This window comes from Cervus canadensis, chromosome 2, assembly GCF_019320065.1.
Source record: "Cervus canadensis isolate Bull #8, Minnesota chromosome 2, ASM1932006v1, whole genome shotgun sequence".
Lineage (NCBI taxonomy): Eukaryota > Metazoa > Chordata > Mammalia > Artiodactyla > Cervidae > Cervus > Cervus canadensis.
Genome location: NC_057387.1, coordinates 112,039,703 through 112,060,762, shown reverse-complemented (window position 1 = coordinate 112,060,762; position 21,060 = coordinate 112,039,703). Strand labels below are relative to the sequence as shown.

General features: G+C 53.7%; 1 protein-coding gene and 1 non-coding gene across 7 annotated transcripts in view; one reads left to right on the top strand and one right to left on the bottom strand.

Moving 5' to 3' along the window:
- The window catches only part of TRAF3IP1 (TRAF3 interacting protein 1), a 61,724-nt gene extending 41,303 nt beyond the window's left edge, over positions 1-20,421 (bottom strand). For 3 of the 6 annotated variants that reach the window (XM_043462155.1, XM_043462152.1, XM_043462156.1), the window contains exons 1-9: positions 20,159-20,421; positions 16,724-16,792; positions 16,183-16,344; positions 14,314-14,457; positions 13,839-14,219; positions 11,531-11,602; positions 10,438-10,513; positions 7,733-7,834; positions 604-666 (exon numbers count right to left, since the gene is read on the bottom strand). In XM_043462155.1, coding sequence (XP_043318090.1) covers positions 604-666; positions 7,733-7,834; positions 10,438-10,513; positions 11,531-11,602; positions 13,839-14,219; positions 14,314-14,457; positions 16,183-16,344; positions 16,724-16,792; positions 20,159-20,281 — 1,192 coding nt within the window. In that variant the 5' untranslated portion in view covers positions 20,282-20,421. The remainder of the gene's footprint in view (positions 1-603; positions 667-7,732; positions 7,835-10,437; positions 10,514-11,530; positions 11,603-13,838; positions 14,220-14,313; positions 14,458-16,182; positions 16,345-16,723; positions 16,793-20,158) is intronic. The other 3 variants (XM_043462153.1, XM_043462157.1, XM_043462158.1) reach the window with 3 other exon arrangements.
- Positions 1,912-2,018, top strand: LOC122437436. Its single transcript, XR_006268263.1, has one exon. It is a non-coding gene; the product is annotated as a U6 spliceosomal RNA (small nuclear RNA).
- Positions 20,422-21,060: the final 639 nt, after the last annotated feature.

Genomic DNA, 21,060 nt, shown 5'->3' with positions numbered 1-21,060 from the left:
TCCAGAAAACGGGGCATGTGTGTGCATGCACAGCCGGTTCACTGTGCTGTACCACGGGACCTAACACAACACTGCAAAGCAACTGTACTCCAATAAAAACCTTTTCTTAAGAAAAGCAAATACTGAACGTATAACTTTACTACAACTTTTTTTTTTAAATGCTGAGAAAGAAAATCATGCTTGAGAGCAGAACCCTAGAGAGGGAGGACTTGAGACAGAGAACATCACAGAAAAGTCACAGTGGAGAAAGCCTCCGAGCTGCTGGGAAGTCCTCTTCGGACGGGAAACCTGGGGCTGCAGCCCGGCCTCCGAGAGCCCCAGCAGCAACTGAGGCTTGTCCCTGGGTCACCCTGACACTTCTGGGCTCAGGGGGAACTCGGGACACAGGATGGCCTGCTGCCCTCGGGCTGGGTCTAGGACGTGCTCCTCTAGTTTATCATACAGGCAAGAGCAAGTCACCAGCCATGTTCAGTCCTGAGTGTGGACGACAAGGGGCTGGGCCTAGGAGGGTGGGGGGGTCAGAGGCCTGGGAGCCTGTGGCTGTGGCTATGACCCCAGGACACCCCGTGTGGGGGACACGCGGGTGACCAGCCTCCCTCTTACCTTTCTGCTTCACGGCTGGCTCTGACTCAGCGCTGCCTCTCCACAGACTGGCTGCATTGTCATCTGAAATACTAGCTGAGTTAGTATTAGCTTCTTTCGTTCCTGACGTCAGACAGTTAAAGCGGGTGATTAAGACGGAAGCATGCAGCGGGGTCACGGGGGGCACCTTACACGTCTGTGCCTCCCCACCGACAGCGCGCCAGGGATGACCTGGGGCAGCTTTCTAGAGGATGCACCTGGACCGCTCCCCTCAAGCCTGGCTCTGGGATCAGGAGTGGGGAAGGGGAGCCGGGAAGTGGGCAGGCCCTACCCACTCAGCCGAGGCAGAGGCTGGGCACCCCCCATTTCCAGGACAGCCTGACACCGCCAGTCCCCCCTGGTCTCCCCACGACGGCCCGGCCTGGGAATCATGACCTGAGGCTGCAGCTTCAGGACGGCAGGAGCAAGAGGAAAACGCCCCTGGCTCTGCACAGGCCTACACGTCGGACGCTCCGGCACGCCTGCCTCCTGTTTACTGACTGACGAGCAAATGTTGACCAAAATAGAAAAAAATATCAAGTACCCGAGAAATAAAATATTTCTCCTATTAAAAACAAAAGCAGGGGGGCTGAGGGGACACACTTTGGATTGTGGCAAGAACCAGGGAGAAACCTGACCCATTACTACAGCACCGACCCCCCCACATCTAAGAGGGATCCGGAGACAGATGAGTCAGCTCTTCGCATCAGGTGGCCAAAGTATTGGAGTTTCAGCTTCAGCATCAGTCCTTCCAATGAACACCCAGGACTGATCTCGCTACTCTCCCAGAAACGCCCCAGCCAGCACGTGGCCCGCAGCACATCACAAGTGCCCCGCTCTCTGCCAGGACTCTGGGCAGCGTCTAGCCACACAGAGCCACAGACCGTATCTAAGTGCAAACGCAGACACCCAGGACTTATACCGGGGGAGCAGCCTGGCACAGGGATCAGCCTCAGCCTCGCATCCTGGGGTGCAGAGATGCTGAGTGCATCCTGACAGGACGTAAGGCAAAGGGCACAGTGTCACCTACGCAGGGTGAGGGCAAGCACGCTCTTCAGCCCAAGTCTGATCAGGCCTTTAGATCGAAGGGAAATATGGGAGGTGGGGGGGGGGGTTGCTCTAAGCTAAATGACGCCACGAGGAACAAGCGGACAGACACGCTGCACCCGACCAGCAACCACACCGTTCTGGAAAGTCAACGTTCCGGGACAAAAGTTGGTGGGGGGGTGGTATATTCCAGATTCAAAGAGGTTGAAGAGACAAAAAAGAGGATAAAAAGGGAGACTGCATGTGCTCGCTTCGGCAGCACATATACTAAAATTGGAACGATACAGAGAAGATCAGCATGGCCCCTGCGCAAGGATGACACGCAAATTCGTGAAGCGTTCCATAAATTTAAAAAAAAAAGAAAAAAAAAAAGGGAGACTGCAGCCTGGGTTTCAGACGCTCCAGGGGGATCAGTGTGTTAGGTGCGACAGTCACTTCATGGCTCCGTAAGTGCATGCCGAAGTGTTCAGGCGGAATACTTAAAAGTATTTAAATATCTTTTACATACTTTGAAATCATTCATAAAACAATGTCATTATAGATGAAGCAAACATGCCAGAACCTTAGGACCACCGAGTCCAGGTGAGAGGCACACAGGTGCAAATCGTTCTATCCTACTTTCATATATTTTTCATAATGAAAACTTCTAAACAACAAAAAAACATGAAATGAGGGAACCCAGGCAAAATAGAGATGGATGGATAAGGCTCCAGGAGATCGCAGACTGTCAAATGGCTGCAGGAGGACTGAGTCTCCTTAGACAGCCTGCATGACAATGGGAGCCAGGAAAGACAGTGCTTGTGTTTTGAGAAATAAATGGACAAATCTTTTGATGAACTTTTCAATCTGCCTGAAAAGGCAAACAACATGGAACAACAGACTGGTTCCAAATAGGAAAAGGAGTACGTCAAGGCTGTATATTGTCACCCTGCTTATTTAACTTATATGCAGAGCACATCATGAGAAACGCTGGGCTGGAAGAAGCACAAGTCAGAATCAAGATTGCCAGGAGAAATATCAATAACCTCAGGTATGCAGATGATACCACCCTTATGGCAGAAAGTGAAGAAGAACTAAAGAGCCTCTTGATGAAAGTGAAAGAGGAGAGTGAAAAAGTTGGCTTAAAACTCAACATTCAGAAAACTAAGATCATGGCATCCGGTACCATCACTTCATGGGAAATAGAGGGGGAAACAGTGGAAACAGTGGCTGACTTTATTTTTCTGGGCTCTAAAATCACTGCAGATGGTGACTGCAGCCATGAAATTAAAAGACGCTTACTCCTTGGAAGGGAAGTTATGACCAACCTAGACAGCGTATTAAAAAGCAGAGACACTGCTTTGCCAACAAAGGTCCGTCTAGTCAACGCTATGGTTTTTCCAGTGGTCATGTATGGATATGAGAGTTGGATTATAAAGAAAGCTGAGTGCTGAAGAATTGATGCTTTTGAACTCTGGTGTTGGAGAAGACTCTTGAGAGTCCCTTGGACTGCAAGGAGATCCAACCAGATCATCCTAAAGGAGATCAGTCCTGGGTGTTCATTGGAAGGACTGATGCTGAAGCTGAAACTCCAATACTTTGGCCACATGATGCGAAGAGCTGACTCACTGGAAAAGACCCTGATGCTGTGAAAGATTGAGGGCAGGAGGAGAAGGGGTCGACAGAGGATGAGATGATTGGATGGCATCATCGACTCAATGGACATGGGTTTGGGTGGACTCTGGGAGTTGGTGATGGACAGGGAGGCCTGGCGTGCTGCAGTTCACAGGGTCACAAAGAGTTGGACACGACTGAGCAGCTGAACTGAACAGGCAAATAAGAACCACCAAGCCCATGCACTCTCTCGGGACTCCCCACAACAACGCTGGCTGGCTGGCCCGGGAGCGGTCAGCGTGACGAGGCACAGCTTCAGTTTGAAGCACTGGCCGGGAGTGGACGGGGACTGAGAGAGACCAGCGCCACTGGACCTGGAGGCTTCAGGAACTTAACTGCCGGCTGGCAAGCCCTGGGTTCCGAGAGTCCAGGGACGGCCGGGGCAGGATGACACATGTGATGACGGGCACCCGGGGTGGGCGCAGGGACAGGCTCGAGGGCGGAAGGGCCTGTGGGCAGGGCCCCCCAAGCCCAGGTCGCCAGGACCTCACCCAGGCACAGCGAACGCATGGGACTCGGCTTGTGGCCAGCAGGTGGCACCAGGCTTCCCCTCATCTCCACAAAGCACTGGTCTGAGGCCCCCGGCCAGCGCTCTGTGCTCCTTCAACACGCAACTTCCATTATTTTCACAGCTGAAGATAAAGGTCTACAAAGATCGTACAGTGCTGAAGAGCTCTCCGACGTGACTTTAAACCCATCACACCCTCTCCGGACAGCGCTGGCTCACCCTGCCTGGGGGCTCCGCAGCTGGATAGGTGATCAGCACCGAAGCCCTTGTGCACGGCATGCCCATGACAAGGCAGCCACCGCACGGGCCCCCAGGCAGGTCCCCTCACAGCCGGCACCCACGAGGAGACGCCGGCTCAGTGAGCACACCCTGCAGCTCGCTCCAGGCCAGCGGGTACACGGGTCTGGGTCTGGAGGCGAGGTGCGTCCACGTGGGCCGCCCAGCTGCCCGCACGGGGCAACCTCTCACTCCGGCTTCACCCCCAGCCTGCTCCCCACTCCCGCGGCTCTGGGACCCCCAAGGAGCTGAGAAAAGCTCCCGCAGAAGTGAAATAAACCATCACGAGATGCGGCTGAACGGCACCACCCGTGGGGTCACTGAGAACGGGGTGTCCATCCGTAAGAAAGCGCCCTGCCCCGATGTAGGTCATTCATCCCCCACACTGCTCAAGACCCAGATACACCGCACAGCGCTGACCTACTTGGAACAGAACCACCATGGATCGTCACTGCTGAACTGACGATGGAGCAGAAGGCTTGCATACACATCTCTTAGAAAAGCAAAAAAACGAGGAAAGTAGAACGCAAGCACAGAAAGACGGGCCTGCTGTTACTCTAGTTACAATTACTGAGTTTTTACAAACCAGACAGAGCTGAGGCCATCTCAGCCCAGAAAAATGTTTACCTTTCCCTGAAGTCAAGATTTACACTATTTTCTCCCTTAAATGTCACTCAAGAATTGCCACATTTCTGAAGAATTGAGTTTATCACAGGGGACGACACTCAGTTGTCATCTCGGATGATTCCACTGAAATTCCAAATCCGCACATCTGTCCTCACCATATTAGCAGGATGAGGACGTGCGCACACGTCATGCTGCCAGCCTCAAACATAAAGGGTGCGCCACGGGGACACCGTCCCTCAAACGTAAAGGGTGCGCCACGGGGACACCGTCCCTCAAACGTAAAGGGTGCGCCACGGGGACGCCGCCCCCAGGTGCTCCGAGCAGGCATCTTTAAGTATTTACTGCAGCAAGGCCGTGTGCATGCTCAGTCGAGTCCAACTCTTTGCAACCCCCCTAGGCCCCTCTATCCAAGGGGGTTTCCATGCAAGAAGACTGGAGCGGGCTGCCATTTCCGCCTCCAGAGGGTCTTCCCAGCCCAGGGATGGAACCCACATTGCAGGCAGATTCTTTACCGCTGAGCCATGGGGGAAGCCCATTTATTGTGGAGCATTTTCTTAATAGAACACAACAGAACAGTCTGGAGAAATGAAAGATAATTCTCTATCTATCCACACCATTTCATAAAATTCCAGCAGCAAGATAAAAGAAAGCACTTTGAATTAGATTCAGAAGTGTCACACATAAAAAGGCAATGTCAATGTTAAGGTTAACCTCAGTGAAAAGGTTAATGTCAAGCTGAGTTACTCTTTCTCATCGTAAAACTTAGCAGATGAAAGCAAACAGAATATCAAGTCATTTCGGGTCTTCAATACATTGTGAAAAGAATCAAATGAACACTAAAGTGGTGGGAATAATTATAAAAAAAATGAAAACCACACTGAGATGTAAATATTTCTTATCAATGCAGTGAAGAATTTAAACTAAAGAATATGTTTTTCTCACCTATTTCTGAAGTTATAGTTTCCTGATCTGGTTCATTATTTAATCCAGACACTATGGGGTCTAAAATTTTAGCTGAAATGTTATTGTCCTTTCTTGCTGACATGAAATAGCTAACAACAGATTAAAATACTGCAAAGGCTTTTGCGTCCAGTTGCTTTGGCTTGTTGGGATTTACAGGGGTTTCTGCCAAGGTGACCAACTAGCTGTCCCGTCCACTCAATGGTCGGTTCTCTGACTCCATGGGATGCTGGGTAATACACGCCCCTTCCCTGGCTTCAGGACACCCGCTCTCCAAACTCCCCTCCACTGTGCTGGCCTGTGTCTCCTCTGCCAGAGCCGCCCCCTCCTCTCCGAGTCTCCCTGGAGGGGAGAATCCTGGGTGCCCCGCTCCCCGAGATGAGGCCCTACGTGAAGGTCCTATGCCACCCTGGGAACCCGCAGCTTCTTCACGTTAACGCCGGCTTCTCCAGGTCTCTCCCTGAACCCCAGGCCACAGCCCACCCGCAGTCCCAACACCTCTACCCGGCTGTCTCATGGGCACCTTGAACGCAAGGCCTCCAGAACAGAAATCCTGGCCCAGCCACCCCATCCGCCAACCAGCTTCTCCCAAAGCTTTCCCCGCATCCATAAGCAACACCATCTAGGGTCAGGCTCCGGAACCCAGGACTGACCCTCCCTCTGACTCCTCTCCTCGTGAACAGGGGCGGCCTGCTGCGTCAGCACGCCCATCACCCCACCCCGGTCTTCTTGGCGGGGACCCTTAAGCCCCACCATCACAGCCTGCCACCCGCACACAGCCACAGCCCGCCGGTGGCTCTCCGCCTCACTCCTGCTCCCTGCAGTTTTAATGGGGGTGCTTCTCAAGCCCGGGCCAGTCTCCGTCCTGCTGGACACCCCCAGGGGCTGCGTTCACACTTAAACAGCCCGTCCGGCAGACGCAACCCCCGAGGACATCAGCCTGCCACACGGGAGCCCGGTCTCCGGTCACCTGCCCTCTGCTCCAGCCTCTCCACCTGGCTCCCAGGCTCGCAGGCAGGCAGGCCTGTCCCAGCGACGGGCCTCTGGCCAACCCTGGACACCCTCAGCTCATGCGCTCAGCGACCCGGGCCAACTCTGTGCAGACACCCCCCCCCCCCCACTCCCCTAGGCCTCCTCTCCCTTCAAAAGACTCTGCTAAACTAATAGGAAGGTGTACACCTGACCTCTCCTTATTATCTAACAGAGGGTGTACACCCTGACGTCTCCTTATTATCTACTAGAGGGTGTACACCTGACCTCTCCTTATTATCTAATAGACAGTGTACACCCTGACCTCTTCTTATTATCTAATAGAGGGTGTACACCCTGACCTCTCCTCATTATCTAACAGAGAGTATATACCCTGACCTCTCCTTATTATCTAACAGAGGGTATATACTCTGACCTCTCCTTATTATCTAATAGAGGGTGTACACCTGACCTCTCCTCATTATCTGATAGAGGGTATACACCTGACCTCTCCTTATTATCTAATAGAGGGTGTACACCTGACCTCTCCTTAGTATCTAATAGAGAGTGTACACCCTGACCTCTTTGTATTATCTAATAGAAGGTGTACACCCTGACTTCTCCTTATTATCTAACAGAGGGTATACACCTGACCTCTCCTTATTATCTAACAGAAGATATACGCCTGACCTCTCCTTCTTATCTGTCTTCTCCCTCTAAAGCATACTCTCCATGAGCACAAGGACCCCACAAACATTTGCAGAACAACGGAAGGCTCCAGTGGATCACGGGCCAGGGCCTGAGCCGTGGCAGGGAACCTTCACTTGAGGGGTGTGGAGGCCCCCTGTGGCTCAGACCCCTGGGTGGGCGGCCCCTCTGCCCCGCTCCGCCCCGGCCGCCCGAGGGCAGTGCTCCAGCGCCAGGGCCCCTCCCAGAGCCAAGCAGGTGCATCTCCGCTGCAGCAGCCACAGGGCTCCGTCTGCTCCATGACCAAGCAGAGGATCCGGCAGCTAAAGGTCTCAGCTCGCCAGCGCGCACTCTCAGCCTCCCCTGGGGCTCACTCAGTCTTACCGAACTGTTTCACGGTATGCTCCTTCTTAGCTTTACTGTAGGAAGAGTTATGTTCTTTTTCAGGGGAAAGACTGTTTTCACTGGTTCTAGAGTCCCTTCTTCCTGACATGAAATTGCACAATGAAAATATGTATTAATTGGTAATGCTGCATATTATTGAACAAATGAAATTAAAATGCATTCACTAGCTGAAAGTGCTTCACTTTGCTACAATTCACCAGTTAAGAATAAGCAAAAAAACAAACTCTCATATTCTTAGGCAGAATGCTTTTTGGATCCTCTAGAGATTCTGGAATGACTTTCGGATTCTCAGTATGTCTAACAAACGTGATACTCTCCCCACCCCCACGCTTCTAGTAAACTCAAGGCTTCTCTTCTCAGCAGGAACACAGAACGCCTGTGTCTCTCACACCTCCTGGGCGCCAGACACTTGCCCGAATGCGACCCGTTACAAGAGAGGGCAGTGCCAACTATGCTGGGTGAGGACCTGGGGTTATCAGGTCCGCGCTCGGCGAGTGGGCAGGGAAGAAAAAGAGTTCACCAGTTTGTCAACAGCTCAGCAGAGCTTAATGTCATAAAGCCAGCAAATCTCTGATAACCAAATCTCTTAAAGACCAAATAAAAGGAACCTTACAGTACAAGCTTACTGATCAACTCAGATGCAAACATCCTGGGTTATTAGAAAAGAAAAGCAGATGACATGACCGTCAGCTTAGAAAATGAGAAGAACCAATGCAACAACTCTGCATCAAGATTCACTACAGGCTAGATTGAAGAGACAGCCACAAAAATCAATAAAGCTTCTATGTATATTCCAACAATGATCACCAAAAAATTAATGAGGAGAAGAATGATACCATTTCCAGAAATCTGAAAACAAAACAACTGAGCGATCCCTGACTGGCAGACACACCCAAGTACCGCACACACGTTTCTGGAGAGGGAACCCCCATCTAACTTGAAAGCAGCAGGATCCAGGCTTCCCAAGAACAAAACCTAGGCTTCACCCAAGTGCAGGCGCCTCCTGACAAGTCTGTTTCGTGGGAGGTGGGAATCTCTGACTCATGGAACTCAAGTGACTGGAAAATGTCTCTGCAACAATAAGCAAATAAAATGGCTTTGCAATTTTTTCTTTTTTTTTTTTTTGAGAAGAAAAATGACAGGGAACTGACAGTGAAACAGAAAACAGTAGAGTAAAACAAAAACAAAAACACCAGGCTCCAGACTCCAAAAGGCCTGCGGGGAGAGCACAGAGCAGGAGAGAAGGTATAATTAGTCAGGAAGTGACCCTGGAACACCTGGTGAGTGATTATGAAAAAACAAATTCAGAGCCTCGTTTTATATCATGAATTAAAGAGATAATCAAAAAGTATAAATATTAAGACACATGAGAAAACACAAATCTTCATCTCTCAAATCTCTGGACAAACCACACAAAAAAAAAGACTGGTGGTACATAAAAATTCCAGTGCATAAAAATTAAACACCTAGGCAAGTCAGAAACCAAACATATTTAGAATTAAAAAACTGAAAAGATACAAGAAACAAATAATTATTTAAAAATTGGCAACTATACAGTGCATGGAATTCTCTAGGCCCGAATACTGAAGTGGGTAGCCTAACCTTTCTCCAGCAGATCTTCCCAACCCAGGAAATGGCGAATTCTTTACCAACTGGGCTATCAGGGAAGCCCCCCAAAATTGGCAGATGTCTGTAACATTAAGGGAGCACACAAATTAAGAACACTCAGACTCCATCTATGGAAATCAGCAAGGGCTCAAAACAAACCCTGGGAGAAGGTGTGGGGGAGAGGGCAGGGACAGTGCCCACCGCAGCTGAAGCCTCAGGATGTCCATGCTGGCCCCTGTGCCAGGACTCACACCTGGGAACCTGTCCCACAGAGATGGCCCGAAAGACAGACGAAGTTCCTGGCACAAAAACGTTCACTAACGCTTTTATCAATGTCAAAGACTGAAACGTACCATCTAAGTTTAACGTCTCAGTGAAGAATTTCAACTACTACATCGTTACTACACTTACTTTTAAGTTTTACAACTTAGGAAAAAGATGACTTTTTCAGGAACCACTACTGCTCATTCAAAGTTACTCCATGCTTCCACTCAAAGTCCCCAGCACTGCCAGCCTCCATCTGTCCCTCCCCGCCCTGGACAGACTGGCACTCTTTCCCTGGTCTGTCATAAGGCACCACCCTCGGGCAAACCCAGGCCAGGCTCGTCTGCGTCAGCTCCAGCTTTCAGCATGACCCCTAGGTACAATTTCTGCTCTTGTTTTAAACACTGTTTTAGACAGCCCATAAACACCACCTGTCTAAGGGCAGGATGCTCTCCATGTCCACCCTGTATCAGGACGAAACTAGCCTACCCATTCAGAAGAGCCAGAGAGACACAGAAGACTAACAGATACTTCTGGAAAAATAACACTGAATCATATCTTTTAGATCAGAACACAGCTCTCCAGCAAAGAGTGTCCTCTGTCCCTGGTGTCGTGAGCTCACACGTGTGCAGGTGCACACACGTGCGTGCGGGTATGAAAGCCACACATCTGCATCATTATTGCAGTCTCTGTTCATGCCTTCCAAAGGCAAAACTGCTTTCTATCCACAAAAGCTTTTCCCTAGTGGATGCTGTGGTTAAGGCCAAGAGTCTAATACTTTCAGATACATTATATGATAAACCGTGCAGTACCTTCCACTGAATTCTTGGATCGCCGCTTTGACGTCTTTGTTGTCACTGACCTGGATGCTCTAGTGGAAATTTCAGTCTTTAAAAAAAAAAAAGGAAAAAAAAATTAATTGATGCCCCACACAGCAACATCATGCATCGTGAGCAGATTTATTATTCAAGCTCAAGGAAAAAGCCAATAGGAAACATGGCAACACCCAGATGCTCTGAGAGGTGAGCTGAAGGCAATCAGTGAGGCAGGACCTGAGAGTGGGGATCAGAAGGAAGCTGAAACCTCCTTCATTCTAAACGCAGAATTCCTCATTTTTTGTACAGCCCTAAAAAGGTCAGCCACCTACTGACCATCCCTTGAGAATCTCTGTCTTATCAGCTGAGTTTATGAGGACTCAACCTCTGTCGATACAAGCTTGATTATTTCAGTGTGCTTGTGAACAACTCTGAGAGTGCAAGCCTACTCAACGTTGTGTAAACAGGAGACAGCACAGGCTGCCCCGCTGGCCGCTGGTGCAGTTCCCCACCCGACCCCTCTCTCAAGCTGCCATGTGGACCTCTAACCAGCCCCGCGGCGTCCACTCCACACCTGTCCATCTTCCCTGTGGCTGCCCGGATACACTTTCTGAGATGCAGTGTGGATGATGAAGTCAGGGGGAGTCTAAACACCCCCAGGAGGCACGGCCTGGACCGTACCCCATCCACGGGGAGCCTGGTGCAGGGTCCCCCAGGGCCAGGCGCAGCAGGACAGGCCCCTCCAGCCAGCCCTCCGTCCCCGTCTGCCTGGTGACTTAATCCCCCCACACTGACCTGAAGAGCCACCCCACCTACTCCCACACCATGACCCGGTCCCTCTGCACGCCGCCCGTCACACTTGTTAAACAAAGGTACGAGGAGGCCCTGGAGCCTGCCCCAGAAACCCAGAGGATGTACACGCCCCATCTACTCCACAGGCAGGAAACCACCGACACCGTTCCTCTTACAACAGAACAAACGTGGGCCCCCGCGGTGAGGCTCCGGACTCCGGGGAGGACCACGGCACGGCATGTCCTGTTTCAGCACAGCTAGGGGTTTACATCTCTTGTAGTTACTTTTCAAATTTTACCTCTGTTTCGGCTTTGGGGTCTTTAAAAGATCCATCTGATAACTTTTTAGACATCTCTCCTGAGCTTGATGACTGTAAAAAAAAAAAATTCAAACTGTAGAATTACTCAAGTCCATAACATCTAAAAAAGCATCAAGACGCTTTCTCTAAGGCTGACAGACAGCAAGACAAAACCCTCACACGGGAGCACCAGCACCATGCCCCAGCCCCGACCCCCAGCGGTGGCGGGGCAGCCAGGAGGCCACGGGCTTCAGAGGCAGGGCCCAGGGGGCAACGGCAGGGAGCAGCATCTCCCGGACCCCAGTCACTCTGCCAGGCCAAGCTTCCCGCAAACGTTCCAGGGACACACAGGGGATCTGGTGCGGACAGGAGCTCCGACACCCAGGGCAACATCCCAGCTTCCAAGAAGAAACCACTCTCACTTCCCGATGGAGCAAAGGCTTCAGACTCTGCAACAGGAATGCACTCTCAAGACAAACATGACGTGAAAACTGTAAGAGGTTAAAGCAACACCTTAGGAAGCCTCGCGCTTAAGTCAACTCTCAGACACGTGTCAACAGAAGGAGGAGGGACACAGCTGCTGAGATTTTCCTCTGTGAAAAGCGATGGGTGCCTGCTCAATATTTCAACAATTCAGTGTCCTCACGACTTCATTATGAAGCGGCAGACTGCATCCAAAGCAGTTCCTGTGTGGGCCAGGCTCCGTGCCCGGGTCCCCCACCCACAGCACTCAGCTGCCCACAGACACACAAGGAGGAAGCACCCCGATGTGGCCACTCCAACCTCACACCTCCACTGTCACACAAGGACACACTTGGGGGTTCACAGGCTAAGAACATCTCACCAGCGTCTCTTCTACGTCAAGGGATCCAATCAGACCACCCAGCAGGACCTGAGTGAGAGCCATCTCCTCCTCCCAGAGCTGCCCTCACAGAAGCCTTGGAGCTCGGGCCTCTGGGGGACTCCCGGGGGAGAATGCTGCCTGCCCCCCCCAAACCCTGCTCCACAGAGGAGCCCCAGACAGACACAGAGGAGCCAGGCCAGCAGGATCACCATGACAGGTCTGTGCACACCCACTCGGGCCAAGGACGACCAGCTGGGAGCAGGATCGGTCCCATCACCCTGTCTCAGAAGCTCACTCACTGTCCAGCACGGCCCGGGAGTCCACCCCTAGCAGCAGGCACACCACCAGCAACCCCGGGGCACATCACAGGGGGGACCCCGGGTCTGAAGGCCCAGACGGCAGAGGTGGTGCCCAGCCAGGGGCTGCCTTGTACAGCAAAATGCACGAGAATGTTTGAGCGCCACAAAAAGCCAGGTCAGAGGAAAAGACTTTCCTTAGACCCCATTTAAACAGAGGCAAAAATGGGGGGGTGTCTCGCTTTTTATGACACACACAGCATGGCGGGCTACCTGACTTCTGGACATTCCTGGGAGGACCCCAAGGTTCCAGGCGGTGTGCTAACATTACCAACAGAACCACCAAAAAGACCAGCTTCCAGGCCCGGCGCTGGGCTGGTCCCAGGAGCCTGCTCACCTCCCAGAGCCACACCCTGGGGATGCCAACTCACAAAACCAGATGGCCATCGAGGCAGGACAGAGGGGCTCAGCCTGGCCCCTCGCCACCTGCCAACCCCTCCGGTGGACCTTGAACTGGTCCAGACCTCAGCTTTCTCCTTCCCAGTGGCTGGAGAATTTCCAGGGCGGTTCCAGGACACTTTACAGTTATGCAATGTCCCCCAAGAACCAGAGTCCACGATGCCAGCCCTAACAGGAGGCTTACCCTATCTACAGAGACTCCAAAATAACCTGAACACCTAGGGGGAAAAAAAAAAACACACACACTGCCTGAAACCAAACGAATTTTCTGGAAAATCCTAAATTTACCGGAGAACTTGAATTGAGCAGGAATTCAGTATGCTGGGGTCTCACTGTACTCAGCAGCTAATGCCTCTGAGACTTAGAAAGCGGCCCTCACCCTGAACGCTGGGGGCCAGGCCCACGGCCCGGGGAGAGCCCCCCACACGGAGGGCGGCCTCGGAACACCGATCACGAGGCCACGAGGTCCGCCGCTCCCCGACGGCCAGAAAACACCCCGACACGCGTGCGCACGGCAGACAGCGCCCTTGGGTTCTGGAGGGCTTCGGGCTGGCCGTGGTGGGCTGGCCGTGGTTTTAGGTTGGGCGACATAACGAATGCCGTTTCCTTGTCACACGGCAGCGAAAAGCGGTATGAGTCTTAGAGAGGAGCCCGTGCCCTCTGCAGGCGGGCAGGCGGCGGAGGGCCCCCCCCCGCCCCAGGCGCGCACCTTCTTCTCGGGCCGGTTGCGCTCGCCCTCACGGCTCCGCTCGGGCTCCCCGTTGCGCAGCCGCCGCCGCTCCCGCTCCCGCTCCCGCTCCCGCTCCTTCTCCTTCCCGCCATCGCTCCGGCGCTCCGCGTCCTTGTCGCGCTCCCGGGGGCCGCGGTCCCGCTCCCTCTCCCTGTCCGTTCGCGCCCGGTTCTTGGCACGCTCGCGGTCCCCTTCGCGGTGCCTGTCTCGCTCCGGCTCTTTGTGCCTGTCCCGCTCGTTCTCCTTGGCCTTGTCCTTGTCCCTTTCCTTCTCCCGGGGCTTGCTTTCTTCTTTTAATTCCTCTTTCTGTTTCTGATCTCTGCTTGTACTTCTCTCGTTTATTTCAGAATTTCCTCTATCCTGGGAAAAAAGCCAAATAACAGCGTCACTTATAAATTCTCTACCTGAACCACAAAAGGCCCCGCTATTTTAGACACACGTAACCTGCATTCACCTCTTTGTCTTTCCGGACCCTGGACTCGTCTTCCCTCACGTTCTTATTATCCAGTTCCTGGGGTCTGGACGTCAGTGAGGGCCGTCCTTTCACATCCCCCTTCTCTCCGGCCAACACCCTCTTCACCGCGTCATCACTGGAGAGCTGGTCCCAACGGGAGGAGATAAAATGCAAGGTTGCAATGAAATGAGTTCGTGTAATACACTTGAGTGTCAGCAAAGACTGCTCATTAAACGGACTCTTTGTCTCCTAAAGAAAATGAATTTTATCACAGACCACGTAGGGCATCGCCTAGAACTGTCCCCTCCAGCATTTCCAATCCTTAACACCAGAGTCCACTCAAGCTAAGCGCACCCCACTTCCCTCCACCCAAGCGTGGCCATGTGTGCTGTCAAGGGCGTCGAAGCTGCCCCACACCTCTCACAGGGTCACAGAGCCCGGCCTAAGCGACCATCTCACTGGAGCCCCATCAGACGCCAAAATCCCCCAGGCAGCGCCCCTGACTGCCCCCGGAGTCCCCCTCGCCCACACACTTCCTCTCTCCGCAAGCCTGCGCTGAGTGCCGTAGCACGCTGGGCACTAGACCAAGGGCCAAGGCCACGCTGCGCACCAGCGAGACGGCCAAACACAACAGCCAAGTCGGTGCAGCGTGCCGGGGGGGCGTGACGGGGACCCCGGGAGGAGCAGCCGACCCCACAGGCTGCCGGGGAGGCAGCTCGGTTGGCCCTGAGAAACCAGCAGCGTGAAGAGGGCGAGGACCGGAGGGGCGGGGCTTCGTGAGGCGCCAGGAGGATTCGGCGGGAATCACTGGTCAGATCCGCTTCTGGAAAGGGGGCGTCGAGCAGGATCTGGGGCAGCTGAGTCGCCAAGCCTTGGACCCACCGGGCGGGAGTCTCCTGCGGCCCCAGGAGCCAGTCTGACCCCACTCCCCACTCCCTGCCTGCTGTGTGGGCTGGAACCCGCCTCTCCCACCTCAGGGCGTGGAAGGCGAGCCCCCAGCCTCCAGCCCATCAAGGGCTGTATTCGCCATGCCCCTGACAAAGGTCCAGCTCTGCTCCACTGGGAGCTACTCAGATCCCAGGAAGGAGGAGGACCCGGGGCGGGGGGAAGACCTCCTCCAATGGCCCCAGAGGGACAGCAAGGCCAGAGAGGCCCAGATTCCAGCCGGTGGTGAGGACCCCAGGAAATCCAGCCCCCGCACGAGGGCTTCTGGGTTTCTCGGAAGGCAGCAGAGCTCCTCACACACCCCTCCAGGGAGAGAGAGGGGAGGACAGGAAGCGGAGCAGGGCTGTAAAGGCCAGTAGAGAACAGGAACACCCCCAGTAAACCCCACAGACGGAGGAAAGCAGCTCCTCTGGCCACCCCCGCCACCTGAGCTGGAAACACTCACGGGCCCTGAAAGGTGGCCCAAGAGGAGGAAGGCTGGACATGCAGCCTCCAGCCATGTACCCCCGGCAGGGTGCCTGGGGCACCCCAGGGCACACCGACAGTTCAGGGAACCCGCGCGCAGCACTTGTTCATCTGTTCACTGCTGCTGCTGCTGCTGTCACTTCAGTCGTGTCCGACTCTGTGCGACCCCATAGACATCAGCCCACCAGGCTCCCCCATCCCTGGGATTTTCCAGGCAAGAGTACTGGAGTGGGTGCCACTGGCTTCTCCATCATCTGTTCACTACGGAGCTTTAAACCATGGCTGTAACCCCCAGGCTCCAGGAGAGGGGGGATCAGACAGCAGGGACAGGGTTAAACCCCCTCCTCCAACGCTGCGCACTGCCCGGGCTGGCCTGCCTGCCGGTGGCCTGCCTACCCCACCTGGTCGCCCTCCCTCCCAGGGGTGCACAGCTCCCAGCTCCGGGGCAGGTGGCGCTACCTTGCTGAGACAGCACTTTCCGATTCTCTGCAGCAGCTCGTTAGTCCTTTCGGGCTCGTGCCCCGCCACGATCCGAGCCGGTTTCGCTGACAGCGGCTCTCCAGAGACAATGACCACCACATCTATGGCCTTCTGCAGGAAGCTAATTTTTGCATCTTTATCCTGAAAGATTTCCATTTGAAAGACAGATATTAAAATATTTGAAAAAGAGCTTGCACTATCCTAAGGATGTTCAACAGGCCTAATTTCCTGTTTGGACAAAAAGCTATTTTTAGCTGCGTGTCCGATTTAGAACTCCTGACTCTCTATAACCACCACCACCAAATAAAAGTTTAGTAAAGCTTTGTGATGGGCTGGCACCCCCCTCTGGGACACTAGCTGCATTTCTGAAGGCTGACATAACGTGCTATGCAGCTGCTGGAGGAAGCTGAGGTGAGGAGGGCACGGGGCACTCCTGGAGCCACCAGCCTTGTGCTCCAGTCCCAGGTCAGCCCAGGAGCAACAGCTTCTGAAGTCCGTGGGGAGAACGCCTCCCACCTACCTTGACGTTGTCAGACTTCATCTCGATGTCTGTGTAGAGGCCCTTCATGAAGCCCGTCATCCTGATCACCTTCAAAAGAAAAGGCAAGGCCACGGTCAGCACCCTAGGACAGCCTGGGGCTCAGCTGCACCCACCGCCCCACGCTGGCACCAGGCTCTGTTCACACCCAGACGTCATCCGTCCACTGACATGACACTTGTTCCAGCGTCTGCCACGTGCGGGGGCCTTGTCCCAGGCAGAGTCCGCCTGATCTTCACGAAGTCAATTTGGCTGCGAGGACACGTAAACACAACGGACCTGCAGGGCGCTAAGTGGGCACAGGATCTCCCCTGATGCAAGTGTAGGAGGGCCCGCAGTGTCCAGGAGCACTTCCTGGAGCAAAGCCTATTCAAGCTGAGACCAGAGCAGATATGGGGGAGCACATGCCAGGCCAGACAAACAGTCCCACAAGGTCCTCGGCCAAGCGGGTCCATTCAAGGGGCAGATGGCCTTCGACAGGATAGGCCTGAGGCCAGGGAGCCAGCAAGGGCCTGACCCAGATGGCCTTCGAAGCCATCAGGAAATACGGACTCAGCCTCAGGACCACAAGGAGGCCCCAAGAGGTCCAAAAGCAGAAACAGGCATCTTTTGAGGGTCACTCAGAGCAGTGGAGAGCAAGGATCTGGGGAAGAAAGGGGACTTGCCGGCCTGGGTTTCTCCGCACCACTGCATCAATCGCTTCCTGGGACCAGTGGGGCTGGGGGGTGGTCTGTTGCCACATCACTTTTTTTTGGTGCCTTCACCACTCCCTCTCCCCAGTCAACCTGCACCTTCCAGCTACCCCTTAGTCAGGTTTGGGGGTGGTGATGCTTTCTGCCCCTTCCCACCCCCAGACACACCAGGGCCCTGGGTCCTCTCATACCAGAGGTTCTCTTGTGGCAGGTCACTATAAAGTCAATGTAATGGGTAGCAGTAAGCCTATTTTTAAAAATAAAACAGATCGGAAAATATCAGACTACCCTTGTATGTAGTAAGGATGAGTATACCTATAAGTGTGTGTCCTGGCGTTTATAAAGACTACTTATTACTATAAGACATGCTTTTAGGAAAAAAAAAAAAGAAAAGACAGTGCCACACTAATACCAAGTTCCTTCTTTAAGACCAAGCTACAACTAGCCAGCTTATACTCCTCAAACTGCTCAACAGCTGTGCTGTTATTTTCCCTAATAAGACAGGTAGCACATAAGAGTTGTTGTTGTTCAGTCATTAAGTTGCAACCCCACGACTGCAGCACGCCAGGCTTTCGTGTATGAAGTAGAATATTAAAAGCATCTAATATTCCTAGAACTTCTTCATCTTGCTCCTTTTGAGATTTTTCTAGTGTGCTGACAGTGTAAACTTGCGAGCAATCATTTCCAGCAACAAGAGGCATTAATTTCACAGGATCAATGCTTCAATTTATGAAAGATACAGAGTTAGCTTAGCAGTAACTAAAATTCTAAAATATGGCAATTTGAACACAATACTCAGGAGCAGTAAAGAATTTTGCTAAGAGAATCAGCATGTATTATTTGAAAACGCTTTCCATATATATGTCAACTGTTCTAACATCTTTATCAAATAAGTGACAATTAACATACTTTTCTTTACACAGGTAGAGACAATACTTTTGACCTTAGATTAGCAAAAAAGCAGACCAGTAGATCCTGATGGGGAACACGGAACTCCTTCCCCACAGTCTGGCTACCTGGCAACGGAGTCGATTGCTGCCTGAACTCTCCTCCCCCCTCCAACTTTGCAGGAGGTGGGGACAGCAGCCACCATAAGCCCACACCAGGACCCACAGAAAGAGGCAGGGCCCCCCAGCCTCTTTCCTGGCTTTCTGGTTTCAGTGAGAAAACAGGACTAACACAGAAAATCAAAGTGTCAGGCTGGGGCAGCAACTGGTGCGGTCAGCCACTCACCACCTGGCTAAGTGATTGGATCCCTCCTGGGTCAGAGGACACCACCTACCCATTTCACACGAAGATGCCACTCAAGGCCTGGCTCCCCCCAGAGGCTCCCTACAGAGCCCTGTCCCTTCCCCAGACACTGTCCAGGGCAGTCTAGGTGCTGCACTAGCTTAGGAGGAGAACAAAGAGGCCAGTCAAGATAGCCCTGGGGATGTGGGTCAGTTTTGAGAGTTTTAAGCACAGCTTATGAGCACAGAGAGGTCCGCATCATAAGCTAAGTTAAGAGAGCAAAGACAAGTAAAGCACAGTTTGTGGAAGACTAAGATGCCAAACCTGTTGGAAGGATTGAGAAGTGAAGTTTAAGGACCAACATGGGCAAGAGTAGGAGCCCAGGACAACTGCAAGTTGAACCTGATTCCTGAAGTCCGGAGAGCATGCCTGGGTTCCCAAGGGCAACACCACACTTGGGTGCACCATGGAAATGGGCGCTGACACTGGACTGACTCCACTCAGCAGTGAGTGTTTGCTGCGCACCTTCTGTGTACCGTGCCCGGGACGTGCCAACAAACAAGTCTCCATCACTCAGGAACCCACCAGCCAGCGGGCAAGAGAGTGAGACAACTAATCTCAAGGCATGCTCTGCCATCCATCAGCAAATACAGCCCTGCTCTTTTACAGTTACATCCTTCCAAGTCCCCCAACAACCACCTTCAATAAATCCACCCACAGGCATTGATTAAACATCTAATATGGGGAAGAGCTGACTCATTGGAAATGACCCTGATGCTGGGAAAGATTGAAGGCTGGAGGAGAAGGGGATGACAGAGGATGAGATGGTTGGATGGCATCACCAACTCAACGGACATGAGTTTGAGCAAGCTCAGGGAGATGGTGAAGGACCGGGAAGCCTGGCGGTGCTGCATGCAGTCCATGGCATTGCGAAGAGTCGGACAGGACTTAGCGACGGAACAACAACAATGAGGTGACCACAGCAGGAGCAGGTGGAGGGAAACTTGGGTGGGGCGCTAACAAAAAAATAATGTCCTTCTTCTGGGATTTGTAAGCACTCTCCATGTGCCAGACACTGCAAGGGGGGAAAAGTCACAGAAACAGCCCTGCCAGGCTGAATGGAAGATCTGCTCTAAGAAGAGTGGGGCAGGACGGAAGACATAAGAATGCTCCCCAGGAGCCGGGACACTACCGGGAACGGTGGCCCAGCGGGTCATCCGTCCGCCTGAGGCCGGGATCCTCGGGCAAGGGCAGTGCTCGGCGACGCGAGGTCCGATCCCGACGCCAGCTTTGGTCCGAATCCCCCAGCCCCCGCTCTCCGATTCCCACCCCAACACCGACCGCCGATCCGCATCCCGGTTCCCGGCCCGCACCCCGACACTCCACATGGGCCCCGACCCCCGGACCTGCACCCTAGCCCGCACCCCAGCCCGCACCCGGTCCGCGCACGGGGACCCGGCCCACACCGCTGTTCCGATCCCGGCCCGGCGCTCACCTCCGTGATGATGTCGTGCAGGTAGCGGAACGGGGGCTTGTTCAGCAGCTTCTCCGTCAGCGGCGGCCTCCGGATCACCTTGCCCAGAGCCTCCTGCGTCCGCTTTACCACCGCCGCGTTCATGGCCGCGCCCCGTCAGCCGCAGAGCCTAAGCCCCGCTCCCCGGCCGCCGCCGGCCCCGCCGCCGCCGCCGCCGCCGCCCGCTCCGGCCTCGACGCGCCGCTCGGGTTCCCATCCCACAGTGCACCGGAGTCCGCCCAGGCGCGTGCGCCGGGCCGCGGCCCTCGGTCGCCAGGGGCGGCGCGGCCTTAGCAACGGACGCGCCGCGGGGCCCCGCCCCCTGCCCGGCTGCGCGCGCACGCGGCGGCGCCGACGCGGGTGGGGCTACGTGCCGGCGGAGTGACAGCGCTCAGGCCCCGACCCTCTCAGCCGCCGCTAGAGGAAGATGCTTCTCCCGGCGAGACTGAGGAGACGGCGGGAGGACTGGGCGCCGGCCGCAGCGCTTCCAGGATTCCCGGGACCTGTTTCTCAGGTTTAAGGTGGACTGGACTAAGTTCTCTCGAACGACGCATGCCCTTTCCTGTGTGCTACTTAATACGGCTTCCTGAGCGAATATTAATGTCTCTGCTAGCAGAGACATTACTTTGCCAACAAAAGTTCGTCGACTCGAAGCTATGGTTTTTCCAGTAGTCATGTATGGATGTGAGAGTTGGACTGTGAAGAAAACTGAGCGCGGAAGAATCGATGCTTTTGAAGTGTGGTGTTGGAGAAGACTCTTGAGAGTCCCTTGGACTGCAAGGAGATCAACCAGTCCATCCTAAAGGAGATCAGTCCTGGGTGTTCATTGGAAGGACTGAAGCTGAAACTCCAATATTTTGGCCACCTGATGCGAAGAACTGACT